This window comes from Neovison vison, chromosome 9 (assembly GCF_020171115.1).
Source record: "Neovison vison isolate M4711 chromosome 9, ASM_NN_V1, whole genome shotgun sequence".
NCBI classification, from domain to species: Eukaryota; Metazoa; Chordata; class Mammalia; order Carnivora; family Mustelidae; genus Neogale; species Neogale vison.
Window position 1 is genome coordinate 5,364,715 of NC_058099.1, and position 20,252 is coordinate 5,384,966.

Here is a 20,252-nt window from a genome sequence, read left to right on the forward strand (position 1 = left end):
AACTACATCTGTCAAGAAAGCCAATCCTGCAAGGCAGTTAACGATATAAATTCCAGGACTCCATGGGATGTCCACAGGTCAGACACTTCCCCTCCTGCCTGGAGGAAGGGGATAGAGCTAGGAAAGTGTGAGAAGGGTCCATCTGCTGAGTCTGGCCTCTGCCATAAGAGGGCAGTGGTGTCCTATGAGCCAGGGTAGCCCAGTCTGCTAGGGAGCTAAGCCTGGGAGTGCCCCTAGACCAAGAGTAGGGTACTCTGGACATCATCCACTTTCATCCCAGGAGGGACGGACACAATCTCCGTCCCTCCCATTCTCACAGCACCCACGTTTCCAGGGCCTGTCACAGCATTGGGATTATGACTACTTAGTATAGTGGAGGATTCTGTGTCTGTTGAGAGACTGCTTCCTGGTTCACAGACAACTCACTTCTCACTGTTTCCTCATATGGCCCAGAAGGGGTGAGAGGAGTGTCTGGGGTGTCTCTTCTAAGGCACCCTGGTGAACTCATCGCCTCCCAAAGGACCCACCTCCTCATGCCATTAACTTGGGGGTTAGGATTTCAACACGTGGATCTAGGAGAGACATATCCACTGCAGATACTTTTTTAAAAAGGAAGAAACCAAGGGCCAAAAAGGACTAAAATGCACAGAGTGGTTGGTGGCAGGGCCAGGGTTCCTTCCTACTGCACCTGCTTTGCCCCAAAGCCTGCACCATTTACCAAACACTTCTTGGGGACCTTGTCCTATGCTGGATGCTTTATAGACACATGCTACTTATTCCTCACACTTGACCCATCTTGGAGGTAGGAATTGCTATTCCTGATGGTCCTTGGGGTCTCTGAGTCCCACAGGAGACTTGCAGTCGGGACTGGCACCCGAGACTCCAGACTCCTCACCAGTGCTCCTCTCTGCATCACACTTGTTTCTTCGTACCACGGGGACACCTGGGCACCCGGAAACAGAGTGTACATCCCGGAGGGGTTTATTAAGAATATGGATTCCTTGGGGCACCTGGGTGGCTCAGTTGGTTAAGCGTCTGCATTCGGCTCAGGTCATGATCCCAGGGTCCTGGGATGGAGCCCCGCATTGGGCTCCCCGCTCTGCGGAAAGCCTGCTCCTGCCACTCCCCCTGCTTGTGCTCTCTCTTTGTGTCAAATAGGTAAGTAAAATCTTAAAAAAAAAAAAAATGCTATGGATTCCTGAGCCCAACCTTGGGCACTGAGGTACTACAAAGGTGGGGTCTTGGAAATCTGTGAGTGTGTGTTTAACTCCCTCAATGATTTGAATGGCCTACCAGGTCTAACATTCATCAGTTCCCTCCACGTCCATCTACCTCCCATCTGTGCACTTTCCTCAGGCCCCTCAGTCATCTCTTACCTGGACACCACCTCCAGGCTGGTCTCCTGGGTTCTACATTTGCCCTCCTCCCATCCAATCACCAAACAGCAGCCAGAGTGAGCTTTTAAAAACACATCAGGTTAAACCATTTTCCTTCTTAGAATGCTTCTGGCAGCTTCCGTTGACACCAAGAATAAAATCCAAACTCCTCTTCGTGGGACCTGTCTCTGAGCACGCTCCCTTCCTCACCCGACCCCTTACCCCCTCCACCGCAGTCAGATGGGCCGGTCTCACCTGCCTTCATTCCACACACACCGCTCTGGTCACCAACCCAAGATCGGTGCACTTGGGATGCTCCTGGCACGGAATTCTCTTCCCGTGGGTCTTGGTGGGGCTGGCTGCTGTTTCTCAGGCCTCAGCTCAGCTCTCACCTCCTCACAGAAACCTTCCCTGACCACCTTCTCTGGAATAATCCTTGGTCCCTTTTTTATCACTCGATTCCGTCTCCTCTCTTGTCACTGAATGTTCGTGCTCGTTTATTGCAGACTTCCTCCCCCAGAACGGGGGTCCTCCAAGAACCAGGGACTTTATGTCTTGTTCATTGTGTATCAGTGCTCGGAACTGAGGCCCCTTCCTGGGTTAGCCATTCCCGACCAACCTATCCAGAGCCCACACCCTCAACCTCCTTTGGGGTGGGGGTCGGCTGGGTCGCTCTGGGCCACTCTCCACCTGCCCTAATCCCACCTGGGCCAGGTACCAGACACGTGGGGGCAGGCTCCTGGAGCACTTGTCTTTGAAGCCCTGGGCCGACATGCAAGACGTCTGATTTGGCTGAGGCAGCCACGTTGCGGGAAGCATTTGGCACGGGTGCTAATCAGCCCCCATCTGGAACTTTCCCCACCAGCCACAGACATACATCCCATCAGGCCAGCTCTGAGGCGGGAAGGAAGCTGAAAGTTTGGGGTATCTGTTCCTCTATTTCAAGAGATCCAAGAATAATGGATATGGCAAAGGATAGGGGAACAGAGGTTGGACAGCTGCTTCAGATGCCCTCTAGGGGAATGCCCAGTAGGGTGGGCGGTAGAAGCTGCAGCGCTTCTCACCCACCAAAGGCACCTGTCTTTTTTTTTTTTTTTAAAGATTTTATTTATTTATTTGACAGAGAGAAATCACAAGTAGATAGAGAGGCAGGCAGAGAGAGAGAGGGAAGCAGGCTCCCTGCTGAGCAGAGAGCCCGACGCGGGACTCGATCCCAGGACCCTGAGATCATGACCTGAGCCGAAGGCAGAGGCTTAACCCACTGAGCCACCCAGGCGCCCGGCACCCCTGTCTTAACAACGGCTTCTGTTTGTTGAACTTAACGTTGTGCCAGTCATGACTCCATATGCTTTATTCGTTGATATACGTTAGCCTACTTACTCCTCACAACATTCTTTTCCATTTGAGAAAACTGAGGCACAGAGAGGCTAACTGCCTTGCCTCGGGTCATACAGCCAGGGAAGGGCAGCAGAGCAGGGTTTCAAAGCAGGAACTCCTGCCAGGAGTTCCTGAACCATGCAGTAAGATGACAAAAAGAAAGAAAAGGCCATCTTGATTGGAAAACAAGAAGTAAAACTGTCTCAATTCAGAGACAACATGATCGTGTACACAGAAGTCCTGAGGAATCTACAAAAAAGCTTCTAGAATGAGTAAGCGAGTTTTGCAAGGCTGAAGAATACAAGGCCAGTATACGGGCTGGTCCGCACTGGATCCCTGTGGGATATGCCCAAAGCACTTTGGACCGACTCTGTGGGCCGACTGGGATGTGGTTGGCTTACTGGTTGGTCATGAGCAGGGCTCCTAGGGTCGGCGGCCACGGCGAGAACTGCTCTACCACTGTCCACAGGTGACGTGGGCAAATGATTTACTCTCTAGCTCGGTTTTCTTCTACTTCAAATGGATATTAATAGTGCATCAGGGAGGAAAAAAGAGCATCAGCCTCACAGGTTTGTGGGGAGGATTCCCAGAACAAATGCATTTAAATCCCTAAGGCCAGAAACTGCCAGTGGTGTTCACGTGCCTTTGTGGGGAGGAGAGGGTGTGCAGAGGGGCTTGAGGCATCTGCTGGGAATGCAAGCATGGTAAGAGCTGAGGCCTTCGGAATCAGGCTTCCCACCAGTGTGCAATTCTTCAGGACCCCATTCCACACTGCTCATCCTTGGATCTCTCTCGCCAGCACATTTCCAGAGGTCCGGAGCCAGCGAGCAAAGGCAGTTTAGCCTGCAATTACAGCCTGCTGCCACCAGGCGGGTTCTGGAGCCCAGGCTGTGGCTCCTGGGCTCCACAGCCGACTTCTCAGAATGGAATTACCCAGGGAGAGCCATGGAGATTTTTGGCCAAGGGCCCTACTGCCCTCTCTGAAGTCTGACTGCTGAAGGAAGCCAGCATTACTCTCTGGGAGGCATGGCAGATGGGTGGGGAGGGTGTTTAACTCCATTGGTCAGCATACAGTGGGGCCTACAGTGGGTGGAAGGTAATACCGGGGCCAGTGGAGGCATCAGAAGCCTAGCGGTGATGTTTCAAAGGAGAGGCCAGGTTGGCGACAAGGGGAGGAGGACTACCAAGGGTGACTTTCCCCGTTGACCCTAGGGAGGAAACCCCAGATGGGCCTTGCAAATGGACACACCAAGTGTACATCTCTCCCCGTGCTTCCATCTGCCTGGGTACAAGACCAGCCCCCCAAAGTATGGGGGTCTTTGGGAGTACCTGAAGCTCCAAATGGGGATGGCCTGCCTATAAAAGTGTCAGCCAAAGTGTCTTCCTGTATGTGTGTGTGTGCTCGTCGGCACATGGCAACTGAGGATGCACAGACAGTGCCTGTGGGATGCCAGTGAATTGGACGGGTGACCCTCCAACTAGCAGGTGTTGGAATACAGGTGTGAACTCACACTCTCCAGGAGTCACACCTCCTCCTGGCCAAGAGGTCCTGGATAGGAGAGCCAGGGCCTGGCCCTGCACTGATGGCCTTCCTGGTCTTTTGACTTCCTCAGGGAGGGTCTGGAAATGGGTACCCCGAGCATCTGGAAATTCTAGGCATCGGGAGGGCACTTGGTGGCCATCCTGGTCCACCCCCACGGGCTACCTGAATACTCTTAAGTTGTCCATGAAAAGAAAAAAAAAAGGTAGGTAATGATTTTAGGGAAGTAACAAAGTGGGACGCCAATATTTGAGAGTCAGCTGGAAGCATGAAGATTACACCCAGCCCCGTCAGAGATTTCTGGTTGCTTTGAACTGTGGCCATCTCTTTGGCAGCTGACATCCCAGGTGTGCCAGAGAATTTTCCTTGGGGAGGGCACAATAGTGACTTTCAAAAGCAGTGGAACAACTCTTCCCATCCCCTCTCCAGTTTCTAGGCACTTTCCACATTTCCTCTTCATGCAGATATGCAGATACATGTGTCGACCCCTTCGGAGGCTAAGTGATAAATGTTCCAAGTAATTTTTATTTTAGAATACAAGAGAGGTACAAATGTATTTACAGTTGTACATATACAATCAAATAATATATATCACAGTTTCGTAAATATCATTTTAGATAAATATTTACAAAGTTAAAGTGACCATTTTCTGGAAGTAGAACACAGTTTCTTGAAAACTCTATACATTTTATACTTTTCTTTATTATTATAGTTTTTTTATTTTACAAAACGCCCTACGGGAGTTCTGGTACATGACTGCAAGGTGGGACAGGAGACACCAGAGGGCGCCCACGGCCACAGTTTGGGGAGACTCGGGAGGAGGCAAGGGAGGGTGTGGGTGGGCGGGGCGGACACCCCCCACCGCCCCCACCACCAGGATCGCGCACTGCCTGGAAGTGCTTTCTCCGCGGAGAAGCCGGTCTTGCCCTCTTCCCGCAGGAGTGTGGCCAGGAGGGGAAGGGACGCTTCTCCTCCCTGAGCAAGAAGTCAGAGATGAAGGGGAGGAGACATGGCTCCAACGATCTCATTTTTTACGGATGGGGAAGGGGGAAACTGAGGCCCCAAGAGGGCCTTCCCCGGGTACCCCAGTGGATTTCCGTCTGCCCTCGCGCTCGGCCTGCCCGGCACACTGCACCCTGCTCGTGCCTCGTCTCTCCCCGGGAGCCGGCTTTGAGGGTAAGGTGGCCAGAAGGAGAGAAGGGCCCGCCTGCCAGGGAAGAGCAGGTCTCGGGTCTGTTCTGGCTGCCCCAGAGCCCCGCCAGCCCCCAGCTCTCAAGATCGTGTCGGTGACTCGCGACACCGCGGGGCACCAGTGCCAAGAGGCAGCCGGAGGGGCCGTGCGCGCACCGGCCCGCCGCCAGCCTCCCGCCCCCAGGCTCCCCGCCCCCGCTGAGGCCCTACCACCCCCGAGGGATGCCAGCCCGGGAAGCCGGCTGGACAGGTGTGCCAGAGCGCCCCCGGCGCCGGGCGCGGGGACCCTCGAGGAGGAGACGGCCGAGCAGCCGCCCCTGCCGGGTGGCCCGCAAAAGGGACCCTGCCCCTCCGTGTCCTCACCTGCGAGACGGAGCGCAGACTGTGTGCCTAGGGGCTCACTTGTTGGGACGCACCTACAGCGCCGGGCGCCGGGCCCTCTGCGGCCGGGGTGGGGGTGTCAAGCGAGGAGAGAACAGCCCCGGCCCGCGCCCCGCGAGCTGGAGGCGGGAGGCGGGGCGCGCGTGCGCGAGGAGGCGGGGCGCGCGTGCGCGGTGTGCGCGTGCGCGGCGCTCACAGCACCATGGCCGGCAGGTGGTGCGCGGCTGCGGCGGCGGCGGCGGCGGCGGCGGCGAGCGCGGGCGCGTGCGCGTGCGGCGCGGGCAGCGCGGGCGAGTGCGGCTGCAGCGCGGCGCTGGGCGGCCGGTGGCGCGCGCTCTTCTGGTGGGCGCGCAGGCCGGCCAGCTGCGAGTAGGCGCTCTGGCACACCTGGCACTTGTAGGGGCGCTCGCCCGTGTGCAGGCGCACGTGGTTGCGCAGCGTGGACGACTGGCTGAAGCGGCGGTTGCAGAAGCGGCACACGAAGGGCTTGTCCAGCGTGTGGATGCGCATGTGCGAGCGCAGGTTGCTGCGCGAGTTGAAGCCGCGGTGGCAGATGACGCAGCGCATGCGGCCCGCGGTGCCCGCCGCCGAGTCCGCCGGGTGGAAGTCCTCTGGCCGCGCGGGCAGGGCGCGGGGCGGGGCAGGGCGGGGGGGGGAAAGAGAGCAGCCTCGTTACGACCCCGCGCCGCCCGGCCCCGGCTCCCGCGCCCCACCCCCAGGCGCGCGCTCCTCCCGGCGCCCGGCGGGTCCCGCCCCGCCCGCCTCGGATCCACTGGGGTGAGGGCGCGGGTCTGAGCAGGCTGCTTGGCGGCGCTGCCAGAGGGATGGGAGGAACTTGAGGTCAAAGAGGAGTTGGACTCCAGACCGTGCTGTGAGACTTCAGGGGCTGAGTGACTTCGCCCCTGAACCTCAACGTCCTCATCTGTAAAAGGGGTACCGACCACGATCTCGCGGGGCTATGCACAACTTCCCGAGATGATCGTAAAAACCTGCACTAGACCGCCCTTAGCCTGTATACGGGAGGAACCTCACTCAGAGTAGCCATCTGTAAATGGCAGGCTTCCCCCCTCAAAATAAACCCTTTCATTTATTCATCCCACAAATATGTACTGAGTGTCTACTATGTACCAGGGAACTGCGCCTCACCTTTCTCATTGCTGAGATGGAGGTAATGGTAACATCACCCCCATAAGTCCGCTGTGAGCATCAGAGAAATTACTGTTTGTAAAACATTAGCTCATAAATAGTAGTTCATGAGCCTTGGGTTCTCCCTCTAACCAGATTTCACAACGGTTTTATGAGGACACAAGTGGCGTGATACCTGTAAAAGGTTTAGCTCAATACTTGGTATGAAATAGGTCTTGGGCAAACGGTGTCTATCGTGATGACCAGTGTCCCCCACAACACACGGCACACACACGGCACACTGTACCCCACCTTCATTCAACAGGTTAATACCAAGCGCCTCCACCAGGCCCTGCACCAGGGACAGAGGGAAATGTACATTGTCAGAGCTGGAAGGGGGTTTAAAGATCATCTCAGTTTGGGACCAACATCTTGCCTTTACAGATGGAGAAACTGAGGTACAGAGCCCTTCCCAGGATCGTACAGCAGAACGGGAACTCAATCTAGGCTCCCACCACGGGGCCCTTACTCCTGCCTCTCAGGTATCCTGCCCACCCAACCTGCCCCCAGATAATTTATTTTGTCCGGAAAACAGTGCCATTTGTGTCCAGACTGTGGTGGTAGCTCTGGAGGGCTTTGGCCTGCTTAAGCCAGTAGCCTCATGGGCTTGATACTGCTGGAGATTGAACCCGGGTCCCTGGACACCAGGGGCGTGCAGGCCACAAACAGGTGCACACACTCACTCACTCTCTCACTCTGGGTTCCACAGGTCCCTTGTCATTGTGGCCTCACAGAGGCTACCTACCATGCTTGTTCTTCTTCTGCTCCTCCTCCAGCCCGGGCACACCAGGGATCCCCAGAAAGGTGTTGTGTGAGTTTCCATACCACACCAGGAGCTCCTGGTCAGGTGGGATCATCTACAGAGAAGAAAGGCAGATAAGATCAGGGAGGCAGCAGGCCCCGGGCGGGGGTGGGGGGTGGGGGGCGTGAGAGTCAGGGTCTCTGCATATGCCCCTGCAGCCAGGGGGCAGCTGTCCTGCACCTGCCATGGAGATGTGGATCCAGTCTCGGCCCCAAGAAAGCCACACGGGCCATCGCTAGCAAGCTGCAGAAACACAGAAGGCCCTGGGATGCTCAGCCCCTGCCCCCTCCCTGCTTCCCCCTCCCAGCTCAGGCCTTCTGGCCGTTTCTGTCCTAGCTGCTGCAGCCGTCCAGCCGCATAAGAGTTCCAAAGTGACAGCAGCAGAATGCAAGGCTTGTAGCAAGGTGAGGTACTGCTAGAAAACGTTTCCTTTCTTACTGAGGGGAACCAGCGTCCGCCAACCCTCCGGTCGGCAGGACTGAACCAGATGTTCCCAAGGAGCGTGGGCTGCAGGGCACCCCACGGTACTTAGTTACATCCTGTCTGATAATGTTCTGGAAACATCTCTCACGCAAAACGCCCACAAGGCAGCAGCACGCCCCGTGTACCTCTCTCCGGATCACAGGCTCTGTGTGACTCTGTGCACACGGCAAATGCTGAAAAAGAACCACTGGGGTGGAGGAACCCCCACCCCCGACCTCAGGAAACACTGAGGCACACAGCCTGGAACAAAATCCATTCCTGCAGGACGGAACTCGACAGATGGTGACAGTTCTCTGCTAATCCCAGGGAGGACCTGCACCAGGGAAATGGGAAGGCCCCTGGGAGGAAGGGGTTTGCAGTGACAGTCCCGGGAGGCTGTGGAAGGCCTGCTCCTGGGGAGGCACGAACCATAAATCCCTCACTCCGGGATGTCCCCAGGGGCCCATAGGCCTGTGGTGAAAGCCAGTTAGCCCTCCCAAGTGGGGAACCTTCAGGCCCCAGCCAGCTAAGACAAATGAGAGAGATGGGGCGTCTGGGCTGGCTCAGTCCGTGGAGCGGGCGACTTTTGATCTCGGGGTTGTGAGTTCAAGCCCCACACTGGGTGCAGAGAAGACTTAAAAATAAAATCTTTACAAAAAGAAAAGACTGTTGAAAGAGCTGCCACCCTCCCAAGCCTGCACCCCATAGAGCTCAATTTGCCACCTATCCTGGGGGTCACTCTGGGAGCTTCCCAGGTAATCTGGCCACACCCAGGCAGCAACTGGTTTGCTTTCCTCCTGGGTCCTCTGCCGCCTCAAAGGAGTTAAAGCGCCAAAGATTCCATCTTGGGGTGTCTGAAATCACCCAAGAATGGGACCCCCTCTTTTGGGTTCCCTGCTTACAGAGAAGGCCCACCCCTTCCATCTGACTCTGGCCTGCCCCATGCAACACCCTTCTGTACCACAGCTTCCTTCCTCTGGTCAGAGGCAGGAAGACCCTCAGACCACCAGCCAGTTCTGCTCGACCCTGAAAGGAGAGGGGCAGGAGAGAAGGGGTGGAGGAAGAAAAGTGTGAGGGGGTCTGGTCATGGCCATCCTCCTGAGGCTCAGTCTGGGGCCACCATGTCCCTGCCCCCACGGCCTGTGGGCCATCACGTCAAGCCCTCGGGGTCAGTGAGTGACCGGAAGCCAGGCAGAAAGTGCCAAACTGGCTCGGAGGTACAGGGTCCAAATATGTTAGAGTCAAGTACAGTCCCTGAACCCGAGGAGAATTCGGTGGCCCCTCAAAGAGGGCACACAGGTTAGAATCTGGCACCACTGCAAAAGTCCTCAAGGCCATTCACAGTCATGGCCGTTGTCCTGGGGGTCAGCGGGGCAGAGCTGGAGGCCCTGCTGGAAAGGGGACGGAGAAGACAGAGGTTTCGTGAGTCCCCCAGAAAAGAGGAGGAAGGAAGGGAAACACTGAAGATCAGTTTGTTGCGAAGGAAACTGCTCCCTGTGGGAGGGTGCCGATGGACCCTGGGCCACCGGGCCCCTGGGTGACCTTAGGCAAGCACTTATCCCCTCTAAGCCTGTGTCCTCAAGTGAGGAGGTGGGGGAACGCGATCCCTGAGGTCCCCCAACTCTGAGACTCTGATTGTAAGTCACCTCTGACACTGTCCCGGCCCCTGGCTTCAATGTTCACAATCAGGGTTCTTTGAAAGCAACCAGGCCCCCCATCAGACTTGTCTGAAGAGGAGACAGCACTGGCAGAGGTCACACTCGGGGTCCACCTGGGCCCCTCACCTGCTGTGCAAGTTGCCTTCTGGTGGTAGGCCTCTGTTTCTGGGACTATAAAAGAGGGACAGTGCCCCTGCTCAGCCTCATGGGGTCGGGGCTCAGCGGAGCCGTGTGCAGAAAACTTTGCAGGGTGGATGGACGCAGGAGCGCGTGTTATAATTTTCCCTGAGCTCGCCAGCATCTCAGGAAAGTCCCCCCGTGCTCCCCACAGAGCCTGCAGTGTGGCTTGGGGCCACGGGCACAGTGAAAACCCAGGGCTTTGCCGTCAGGGACGAACAACATCACAGGCTAGGCTCCGGTGCCACTGCTTCCTGCTTTGCTGGGGCGTGGGGTGGGGGGCACCCCCAGGGAGAGCACAGATGTGCAGAGCAGGCTCTTCGAGCCCCCAGTGGATATGGCCCTGAGGTGCACCTCCAGACTCTCAGCCCAGGAATCAAATATCCAAAGCAACACCAGCCTTCTCATTGTAATGGACAATAACAATTGTTATTCAATGTAAATTTGGGGCACCCGGGTGGCTCCCCAACCCACTTGGCCATCCCAAGTCAGACGCTTTACAGACTGACTTTGGCTCAGGTCATGATCTCAGGGTCCTGGACTCGAGCCCCACATCGGGCTCCCTGTTCAGCAGGAAGCCTGCTTCTCCCTCTCCCGCTCCCCCTGCTTGTGATCCCTCTCTAGCTCTGTCTCTCTCTCTGTCAAATAAATAAATAAATAAAATCTTAAAAAAAAACAACAAAACAAAAAACAGTGGTGATGTGTGAGAAGCCAAGAACTCTGGGTTTGCACAAATTCCAAATATTATTTAAAATCATTGTTTGGAATATGATTTTCTAAATAAGCGCTTCAATACTGACTTTTAACATCAAGTGCAGCATTTACTTACTAACACATTTTTTGCATGGATTAAAATTAATCTTCCGAGTTCATTTCAGAAATCAGAGCAACGACGCAGACACATTGACAAACCCATGTAAACAGGTGAGGGGTCGGGGGAGGTGAAAAGGGACTCTCTCTCCCACCCTGGGCGCCCAGCCACGATGGCCAGTTTTCTGAGCTTCTTTCCCCAGAAGGGTTTGTCATTTTGAGACTATTCAGAAATGCTGATTTAAGGTTGGTGGGGAGCAGCACGGCAGGCAGAGTGGCTTCTACTTTTTCATATGAGATATCTGATTTTTTAAAAAATAATAAGCACACAGTACTTTTTATACTATCTCTATGTTAAAGAAAGCAAACCCAGGGCGCCTGGGTGGCTCAGTCGGTTAAGCATCCGTCTCTCGATTTCAGCTCTGGTCTTGATCTCAGGGTAGGGTGAGTTCAAACCCTGCGCTGGCTCCACTTAAAAAAAAAATCTATTAAGAGGAATCTACTGGAATTGAGAATGGCACAAATATCGAGAAGCCACCAGCACTGGAGAAGGCCAGAGGTGGAGTCTGTTGGCCCTTCAGAGCTTTGAGCCCCTTTGAGCCCAGCGACAGCCCCTGCCCGGGTGCCCAGTCCCTACTTGCTCGTTGGTACCCTCCATGGGATAACCAGGAGGACCCTCAGGACCAGCAGACTCGCTGGGAGATCCTGGCACTATTGTCTGCAGGTTCCCAGGGTCCCGGCAGCTGACCGACTAAGCGCAAAGAACAGCCACTGTCGCCCTCCCAGGCTTCCAGGTCCCTCGATGCTACTGTTTCTTCGTTGCCAGCTGTAACTGACAGGACCCTGCCGGGACTGTCCTTTGAGGCCCGGAGAACCAGAATCACAAAGGTGTCCTCTTCTAGGCAGCAGGGACTGATGCAGGACACACAGTAAACCAAATAATTCCCCCAGGAAACCGAATCCCGTACCATAAAATCCACATCCCCGAGATTCTGGGTGAGTATCGGGGCCTGAGTCTTCCCTCGACAAATCATGTCATCTCTCAGCTGGCGCTTCTGAACCTTCCCCACCAGCCCAGCCATTCTGTCCTGCCCCCTTTCTGAATTTTTATTACAAATGGAAACCGATCTGGTTTTGGTTTGTTTTTTTGATCTAAATGTATGTCACACTATTGAACACACTCCCAGGAGGCTTGGACACCCTCCCTTCACCCCCCGGGCGGTGCAGAAACCCTAGTCCAGAAGGATCTCTGTGTCATCTGGACGAATATCAATTTCCATTGTACCACAGATGTCCTGACACACCAATTAATAGAGTTCCAGCAAATACGTATTGATTGGGGAGGCCCCACGGCTTGGTGACCAAGAGCTCTGCTCTGGGGTCCGACAAGCCTGGATTCAAATCACAGCTCACTAATGCCCTGTGATCTCCTTGAATCTCAGTTTTGCCATCATTAAAATGGGGATAGTAATAATATCTTCACAGAGTGGAGAGGACTCAAGTCTTAAAAATTTGCTAAGACTTTAGCACGATACCAGCAGGGGATAAATGCTCCGTGTATTATCAACGATGCTTATTATTAATAATCAGGGTACCCCAACTGCGTCTGCCCTGAGCAACGTCAAAAGGAAAATGGTGCCGGGAAAAGCAGACATGGTACTCAGGGAGCTGCCATATAAAATGTTTGGGTGTTTGAAAGGAAAAAGAAAACTTTGGGCACAGTAATCTGCCAAGACACCGGGAGGGGAAGATTGGGAATTTTCTTCCCAGCTCCAGAGTCCAAAGCTCTCGTAACTTAATTACTAAATCCTTTCCTTGCACGGAGTTTTGGCATCAAAGGGTCTTGCTTCCTGGGGTAGGTGGTTTTGTTTCTTTGGGAGAACAGGGGTCCGTGTGTCCCTCCCTTTCGACCCAGTCCCCATCACCTGCAGAAAGACTTACTCATTCGACACCAAATGGTCACTTGCTATGCGCTGGGTGCTTTGTAGAAAGGCCATTTTCTACAAAGGCCTACCTCACATTATAGTAAATTCTTCTGTGGTTGAATCTATGGGGAAAATGCCCCAGGAATGGCATGCCGTAGATCCGGCCAGATGCCAATCCCGCCTGGGGGTTCTCCACTGACTGGCTGGCCTTCCAACGCTGTCTACATTTGGAGGGCTACTATTTTGTATCGGTGGGAAATTGGGGAGCAGCGACAGTGCATCCTGCTTACCAATAAAGATGGGCCTTCCCATTTTGGGGGTGAGTCACGGGTGATTTGTAGGGGGAGATAAACGGCAGTTCTAAGTGACAGAAAGACTAAGAAAACGGGTCGTAGCCAAGGCCCATCTCCTCAAATAACTCGCACAAGCACACAAAATAAACAGCCCGTGTATCCTGGAGACTTTAGGGAGTGGCCTGGAGGAAAAGCAATTTCTTCCGCTGGAGCCTAGAAGGGCCAGGGAGCCCTGGTCTCTGCCCGGCGCACGGTGTGTGGTCACACCGGCCCCGACGCAGCCCTGGTCTGGTAAGTGGAATCTGACATGGCCACACGATGATTTGAGAAAAACTGCCACCCCGGGAAAAGTGTCCAGCTTTGCTGATGAAAAGCGAAATGACCGTAACGTGATATTTTCTGTTTCCTTGTCCCTCACTCAAGCAGTCCCTGCATCACAGGCTTGCTTACCTCTGGGGCAAAGCATTGACTGGAAATTCAGGGCATCTCGCTCTTGTTATCCTGTATGAATCGATTTCTTTTTCCTGATTGTCTTTTATCAACTTAAATCCCAATAAAACGTAAATGACTCTAGGGTTGCCTGGGTCCTTTGGCCCCAAACCACACAAGCATTCCCACGATCTCTCATGTGCATGTGTGTGCATCTGTCCCTGTGTACGTGTGCGTGCCCTTGTGTTAGAGAGGAGGAATGGAACGACCGTGTGTCTCCCATCTCCTCTGTATCAGGACGGCAGGGAAGCAGGGAGGATGTGTGTGTGAGGCTGGGAAGACAGGGGTGGGGAGGATCCTGGAGTTACTCTGTGCTCCAGTGAGATTCAGCCACACCTGAGGCCGATTCCTTGTTCCCACGGGGTGGCGGCCCAGCCAGATGGTCACAGGAGCCACCTTTGTCCTAGGTGCCTGGGCCACTTCGGCCCTACCGTCACACAGCCCCAAGCTATTCCGCGTCCCCCGAATGCCAGTCCAGAAAAGGGGCACCTTTCTTTACCCTCCACTTCCTGGTGCTCCCAGAGTCAACCCCTCAGCTGGGACCCCCTCCCAGGCCACACCAGCACCCAGGCAAAGACCATTCTGTTGTCATCCCTGGAAGATTTCCTGGAGCCTGGTTTTTGAGGGACAACTGGACCCCAGTTCCAGAAGCTGCTAGGCCCCAGTGCCCCTCAGGCCTTAGAAAGATTTGAGGCTCTGAGTCCCAGGGAGAAAAATGGACTAGAGGGAAGTCATTCTCTGTCCCTGGGAGACTTGCTTCAGACCTCTCCAAAACTCAACCAAGGCTAGCCCCACTCCCAAGGGAGGACACGGCCTCTCTCCATTAGTGTTCTCCACCAGCAGAGTGGAAGCAGGAGGTCCAGACAAGTTGGGGCTGGGGGTGGGGGAAAACATCCCATCCACACCCCCACACAGCACTCACCCCCAGTCTGCCATGGGGAAAGAGGACAGCTTGTCCCGCTCCTGGGCCAGACGCTGAGCATCCTGCCCAGAGACCCTGCCTGGAGGGCGCCAACAGCCTGGCCCACCATGGCTACCACCCCTTGCCTTGCATCAGCCCCTCTCTGTAGACCCGGAGCTTTCCTGCCTCTGTCCCAGGTTTCCCTATTGGGATCACCTCCTCCTCCATCCTCCTGAACCTTCCCATGACCTGGGCATGGTTTAGCTACTCTCAACCACGGGATATATTTATCTGCAGCTACCTTTCCCTTTCCCTCGCCTCGAAGCACTTCGACCCAGCACAGGCATTAGCACCAACATCTCCCCCAATGCCTGGTAAGAGCTCCCGAGTCCCCCTGCCACCAAGTGAACCCCAGCCTCCTTGTCAGCAAACTGTGGATCATCGCAGAACCCTCCCTCGTGGATTAAATACACAAAGATTATAAGGGATAAGGTGTCCACAGAATCTAGGAGACACCTCACACAGCGCGTGATCTACGTGTCACAGCCGAGACTTGGAGTCATGATCTGCTTCAACGTCCCACGCGTGCAGAACAAGGAACAGCATGCAGCGAAAATGCTGCAGTCACGATGACCTCTCTCGCCTTCAAATGCTTTCCCCACGTCTTGCTCTCTGTATCTCTTGGCTTCTGAACCTCAGGACACCCTAAGCAGCTATCTGGGGACCTCACAGTAGAGGGACTCATGACATCCACAATGGCCTAAAGTCAAAAGTTCCCTACTTGCTGACCTGCAGTGCAGAAAACCTGCCAGGATGTTCCTGCTCCCAGAGACCATGATGCCTGGGCAGGGCCAGCGGGGGCCGGCATCGGTGCTCCTCCATTCCCTCCCTCCCATCAGAACACGGCTGCCTGCACCCCTTCTCCCAGTTGCCCCCTGGCTTCGTACACAGCAGCGCGTGCACTCACCTCGATAGCCTTGTAGAAGATACTGGTGCCGATCTGGACGACCTCCAGGTTCTGCTCCTGTTCGTTCCGCGCACACTTGATGTAGGTCATCCAACTCCGGTGGTCCTCCTGGCTGGCATCAATGAAGTAGCGCACTGTGCCGTCCTCATTGAACACCTGCGCACAGGTAAATTAGGGACAGAGTGAGGCAGGCTGAGCCACCTGTGTCCGGGCCAGGCCCGTGCTGCTGGCATATCAGCCTATGCTCCCTCTATCCCCACAACAGCCCCAGGAAGGGCTAGCAGCTCTATAATCATCTCAGCTTTCCTGCTGAGAAGGGGGGGTGGCTCTGGGCTCAGAGCTGGAGGCCAGGCAGCTAGAAGTGACCGACAGGGTGTCAGTCTCCAGGGCCCCAAGGGCTCCCGCAGCCACGTTCTGCCCATCTCCGGAAGGAAAGGGTCTCCAAGGGATCACTGATTCGACAAAGTGCCATCCAGCTAATTCCCTGGGGATGCAGATGTGCTCCCCAAAGCGGCGGCAAGCACAGACCAGGAATCAGAGGGGGACCCAGGAGCCTGGAGAGGGAAGGCTGGCTCACTGTGGCACCCTGGTCTGGCCCAAGCCCCCTTGTGGGAGTTACCAAGAGTACTCAGAGATCAGACTAGAACCCAACTTCCTAACCTATCAACAAATGGAGACGATAACTACTGGCCCAGGTCTCGAGGGAGGAGGTGAGGTCAGGACAGGTGTCTGGACCATTGCCGTATTCTCTTCCTCCTGCACTGTGACCAGGGCCAAGATTTGTGACACTGGGCTTCTCCAGGGACTGTCAGGTGGGGCTTGGGGGGAACCCATGGAGGGAAGGGAAATGAGATTAGGGAGAGGGTGCGCTTGCCAGCCTGGCCGCTGTGTGGTGAGAGCCCCAGGGGGGAGGAAATGCTTTGGGAATGGCTTTGTCCTCAGGGTGTCCTAAGGATGGCTGTCCTGACATCTGGCACTGTCAAAGGAGAGGAGGGTCAGAAGCTGGGGTGGAAGCTTCTCTGAGCTTCAGTTTCCCTCTGGAGAATGGGAATAAAAATTCACAGGTGCTGAGATCATTTGGTGGCATGCGGGTCACTGACTCAGAAAGTTGACTCAACACCAATTTGTCCCCCGATGATTTCCAGTTGTCACTATTCTGCCTGGGCTGAGAAGCCCATTCCTAGGAAGCATGGGCCCCTCCATTCTCCATGCTGGCCACCCTCACCCCAGCTCAGAGGGGGCTTTCCTTGCAACTTTCTCCGGAGGAAAAGAATCCAGGTCCTGGGAGGTCTCTTTGGTTTCCGTGCTGTCCCCAACCGCGCTGTAGGCAAGCGACATGGATTCCTGGGGCCTCAGCGCCCTCCTCTGAAGTAGGGCCAACAACAGTCCCAAGGGTTGGCCAGAGGAAAGAGGATCAGAATTTCCAAACAAAGGCCTTAGCTGTTTTAGCTGGGTTGGGGATGTACCTCCAGGCACAGGGCGGCAGGATCCGCAATCTCGAGTCAGGCAGCACAGGCGACAAAGCACCCCAAGATCCCAGCAGGGGCAACAGGGACAGAGTGGCGGATACCTACCTCCCACATCAGGTTGTTGTTCTTGCAGATGTCCACGTGCTCCGGGGCGATGATGCGGCCAGTGAAGGGGCCCATCTCCGTGCCCGCCTTGATCCACGTCTTGGAGAAGATGCCGAGGCCCTCGCCGGGGATGGAACTCTGCGCGATGATCACCTCCGCCGGCAGCACCAGGCTGGACAGCTTCTGCACCTCTGTGACCGCCACCGGGGGCAGGGGGACTGGGTAAGAGCCTGAGGCAGGGGATGGTCGGCCCTTCCCGCCAGAGACTCAGGGCGGTCCCATCCGGCCAGACCCACCTCAGGCCCGCCCTGGAGTGACTCGGGAGAAGTCACTGGGGTGTGTGTTTGTGTGCGGTGGAAGGGGGAGGCGATGGCGGGGGGTGCTCAGCGCAAGAGTCGCCTCCGTTTGCAACCCGGGAACGTCTGTGCCCTCCGAAGCAAGAGGTGCTTTGGGGCTCATTTCTAGGAGCTTTTATTGTTTTTATTTATTTATTTACTTATGTGGGCTCTCCACTAATTCTCAAAGCATCCACAACCTCCCTGACCCCCACCCTGTAAGATTTAAGAACGACTGTGCCCACCGCAGCGGGCGGCTTTACAAATGGGTAAACGGAGGCCAGCTTCCAGAAGGCGGTGATGGTCAAGCCTGGGATCGCCCTTCCGCGGGACAATCCGCGCTCACTGCGCCTCCCTGCTCAGAACACGGGGCGCTGTCGAAGGGCCCCGGATGCTGCCAGGAGCTCTCTTTTCTGGGGTGCGGGAGGCCCTGCGCGTGGGGCCGGCTGGCGACTGCGCTGGAAGAGACCTCGGGCTGCGGGCGGGGGGTGGTGGGGGGGCGCGGAAGCGCAAAAGGAACACCGGCTTCGGCGGGCCGCCTCGGGGCGCTCTCTGGGTGACCCCGGCCCACCTCGGTCCTCCTCGCCGCCCAGGATCCCAGGTGCCCTAAAGGGCGGCGCCGGACCCCCGCGAGCCCTGAGTCGCCCTCTGGGCGGGAAAGAACCCGGCGGCCCCCAGCCCCCTCCCCACCCCCTGCCCCTGCGGGGCCTGGCAGCCGGAGTGGGGGCGGCGAGGCGCATAGGGACGGCCTCCGTGTCTTACAAGGTTCCCCTCTAAGCTACCTGGGAAAATAGCCGGCGAGCGGGCCGGCTGAAAGCGGGGGGGTTAAACGGTGTCCATTGCGGCGCGGCCGGCAATTTGTCACGCTGTTAAAGTGATAGCATTCATTCGGCTCCATTCGAAAGAAATTGCTAATTCTAAATTCATTAGCCCTGGAAGAATGCTGTAGCAGTAAATTGTAGCTCAATGCGGAGAGGACTTGTTTAAAAGGGGCCGAGGAATTCCCCTTACAAAAAGGGGGGATTAGATGGTTGACATAGCGTGAATGGAAGTGGAATTAGTCTGCACGGTGAATTAAGAGAGGAACAGAAATCGTCACGGGGGGAAGAGAGGGCGACGCGCAGAGATGCCAGCGCCGGGCAAAGATATTGTTTGCAGGTTGATGAATGAGGAATAAGAACTTGAGACATCTTAAAGAAAAGAAACTTTTCTGGCTCTCTCTTTCTCTCCCTCGCTCCCTCCGCGGCTTTCTCTGCCGGCCCGCCCGCCCTCCGCCCCCTCCCCAGCCCCCCTGCCTTTTAAAGTTCTCGGTTGAAGTGGGAACTTTCTCGGGTCAAGCCCAAGTTAACTAAATGAATTTTAAACCCCTTCTTTTTGAGTCAACTGCTATTACACGCCTAGTAAGGCTTTAAATGCCGGGAACCCGCCGGCTCAAAGGGGTGAGGGGCGGGCCGGGGGCCGCCGGGGGCCGCAGTGCCGGGGCAGCCTGGACGCGGCCAACCCTCCTCTGAGCCGCCGGGGGTGCGGACCGGCTTCCCGCCCCGCCCGGGCTTTGGCTGCTCGCGCCGCGGTTCGGCTCCCGGGAAACTGAGGCCCGCCGAACAGCCGCGACGCCCCGTGTCCCTGCCGTGCCCCGTGCGTCGCCAGGACGGGAACCCGGCGCCGCCTGGAGGTGGGGGGGGGGGGCGCGACCGGCCTCGACGGCGCGACTCACCGCCGGAGAAGGACTGCGCCAAGACCTCGGCGGTGAAGGCTGTCTTGGGGCTGGCGTGGTGGCTCTTGTCCTCGAAGAGCTGCTCGCCCAGCACGTTGCGCCAGCGGCCGTACAGGAAACTGTGCAGGATGTCGGAGGTGATGACCTCGGCCAGTGCCAGCCCCGGCGCCTTCAGCCCGGTCTTGAGCACCAGGGCCTCAGCCGGGAGCACGGAGCCCATCATGGGCGGTCCGGGGCTCGCCGGCGCCGGGGACGGACGGCCGGGCGGACACGGGGATGCGGCGGGCGAGAAGGGAGCGCAGGAGCGAGAGAGGAGGGCTGTGACGGAGGAGGAGGAAGAGGAGCAGGGGGAGGACTAGGACGGGGGTGGGGGGGGGAAGACGCAGGAGGGAGCGGGAGGCGAGGCTGGCTGGGAAGAAAGTGAACGAGGGGGAGCCAGGCGGAGAGGGAGAGAGAGATGGAGAAATCAGCAGAGGTGGCAGAGGCGGCGCGGAGGGCTGGAGACACAGGGGTGGAGGCGGAGGCGGGTGCGGGGGGTGCAGGGCGGGTGGGAGGCGGGCGGCTGCAGAGAAACGGCGGCGAGGGGTTCTGGGACGCGCGCTCGCCTCTCGCACACCCGGCCCGGACGGTCTTCGCCTTGGCAAAAGCTCAGCGCCTTTATAGGAGCCGCAGTGACCCTCCTAATTGGTTATTAATGACCCCCTGACGTCGGACAGACTTGTTGTACCCGGCCGGGCTCGAGGAGCCCTCGTCGCCAGAGCTCAAGGGGCGGAGGCGCGCGGGCGGCTTGGAATTGTCCCTTTTCGCTCCTCCCGCCCCTCCCTGGCCCTTCCTCTCCGCCCCCCCCTCCTCTTCCTCCTCCTCTCCCCGTGGGAAGCGCCGGGCTGGGAGGGAGGCTCAGCCCCCGGTGAGGAGAGGAGGGGACGGAGCAGGGGAGGGGGCGTGGGGAGGCTCCCTCGGACTCCAGGGACCCGACTGGGCAGGAGGGACGCCTGGCCTTGGGCCCTGCCGGCCTGGCGCTCACCCACCAGCCCAGGGCGGATCTGCACTCCTCATCCCCGCTGGCGGCATTCACCTCCCCTAGGCTCCCTGGCC

General features: G+C 56.8%; 1 protein-coding gene and 1 long non-coding RNA gene across 2 annotated transcripts; both read right to left on the reverse strand.

Annotated features, from left to right (window-relative positions):
• Nucleotides 1–4,798: 4,798 nt before the first annotated feature.
• Nucleotides 4,799–5,982, reverse strand: LOC122916834. Its single transcript, XR_006386311.1, has 2 exons — nt 5,848–5,982; nt 4,799–5,268 (listed from the first exon to the last, which is right to left on the reverse strand). It is a non-coding gene; the product is annotated as an uncharacterized LOC122916834 (long non-coding RNA).
• A 75-nt stretch (nt 5,983–6,057) lies between these two features.
• Nucleotides 6,058–19,380, reverse strand: PRDM12 (PR/SET domain 12). The gene is made up of 5 exons (XM_044264224.1): nt 19,158–19,380; nt 17,109–17,299; nt 15,535–15,690; nt 7,796–7,907; nt 6,058–6,476 (listed from the first exon to the last, which is right to left on the reverse strand). Exons 1-5 carry the CDS (start codon nt 19,378–19,380, stop codon nt 6,058–6,060), a joined length of 1,101 nt encoding a protein of 366 aa, XP_044120159.1.
• Nucleotides 19,381–20,252: the final 872 nt, after the last annotated feature.

Coding starts and splice junctions, on each gene's coding strand:
- PRDM12 (XM_044264224.1), bottom strand. CDS start 19,380: ATGATGGGCTCCGTGCTCCCGGCTGAGGCCCTGGTGCTCAAGACCGGG. Junction 15,691..17,108: donor ACAACAACCTGATGTGGGAG/GTAGGTATCCGC, acceptor ACCTGTGCGCAG/GTGTTCAATGAGGACGGCAC. Junction 7,908..15,534: donor TCTTCTACAAGGCTATCGAG/GTGAGTGCACGC, acceptor TCTTCTCTGTAG/ATGATCCCACCTGACCAGGA.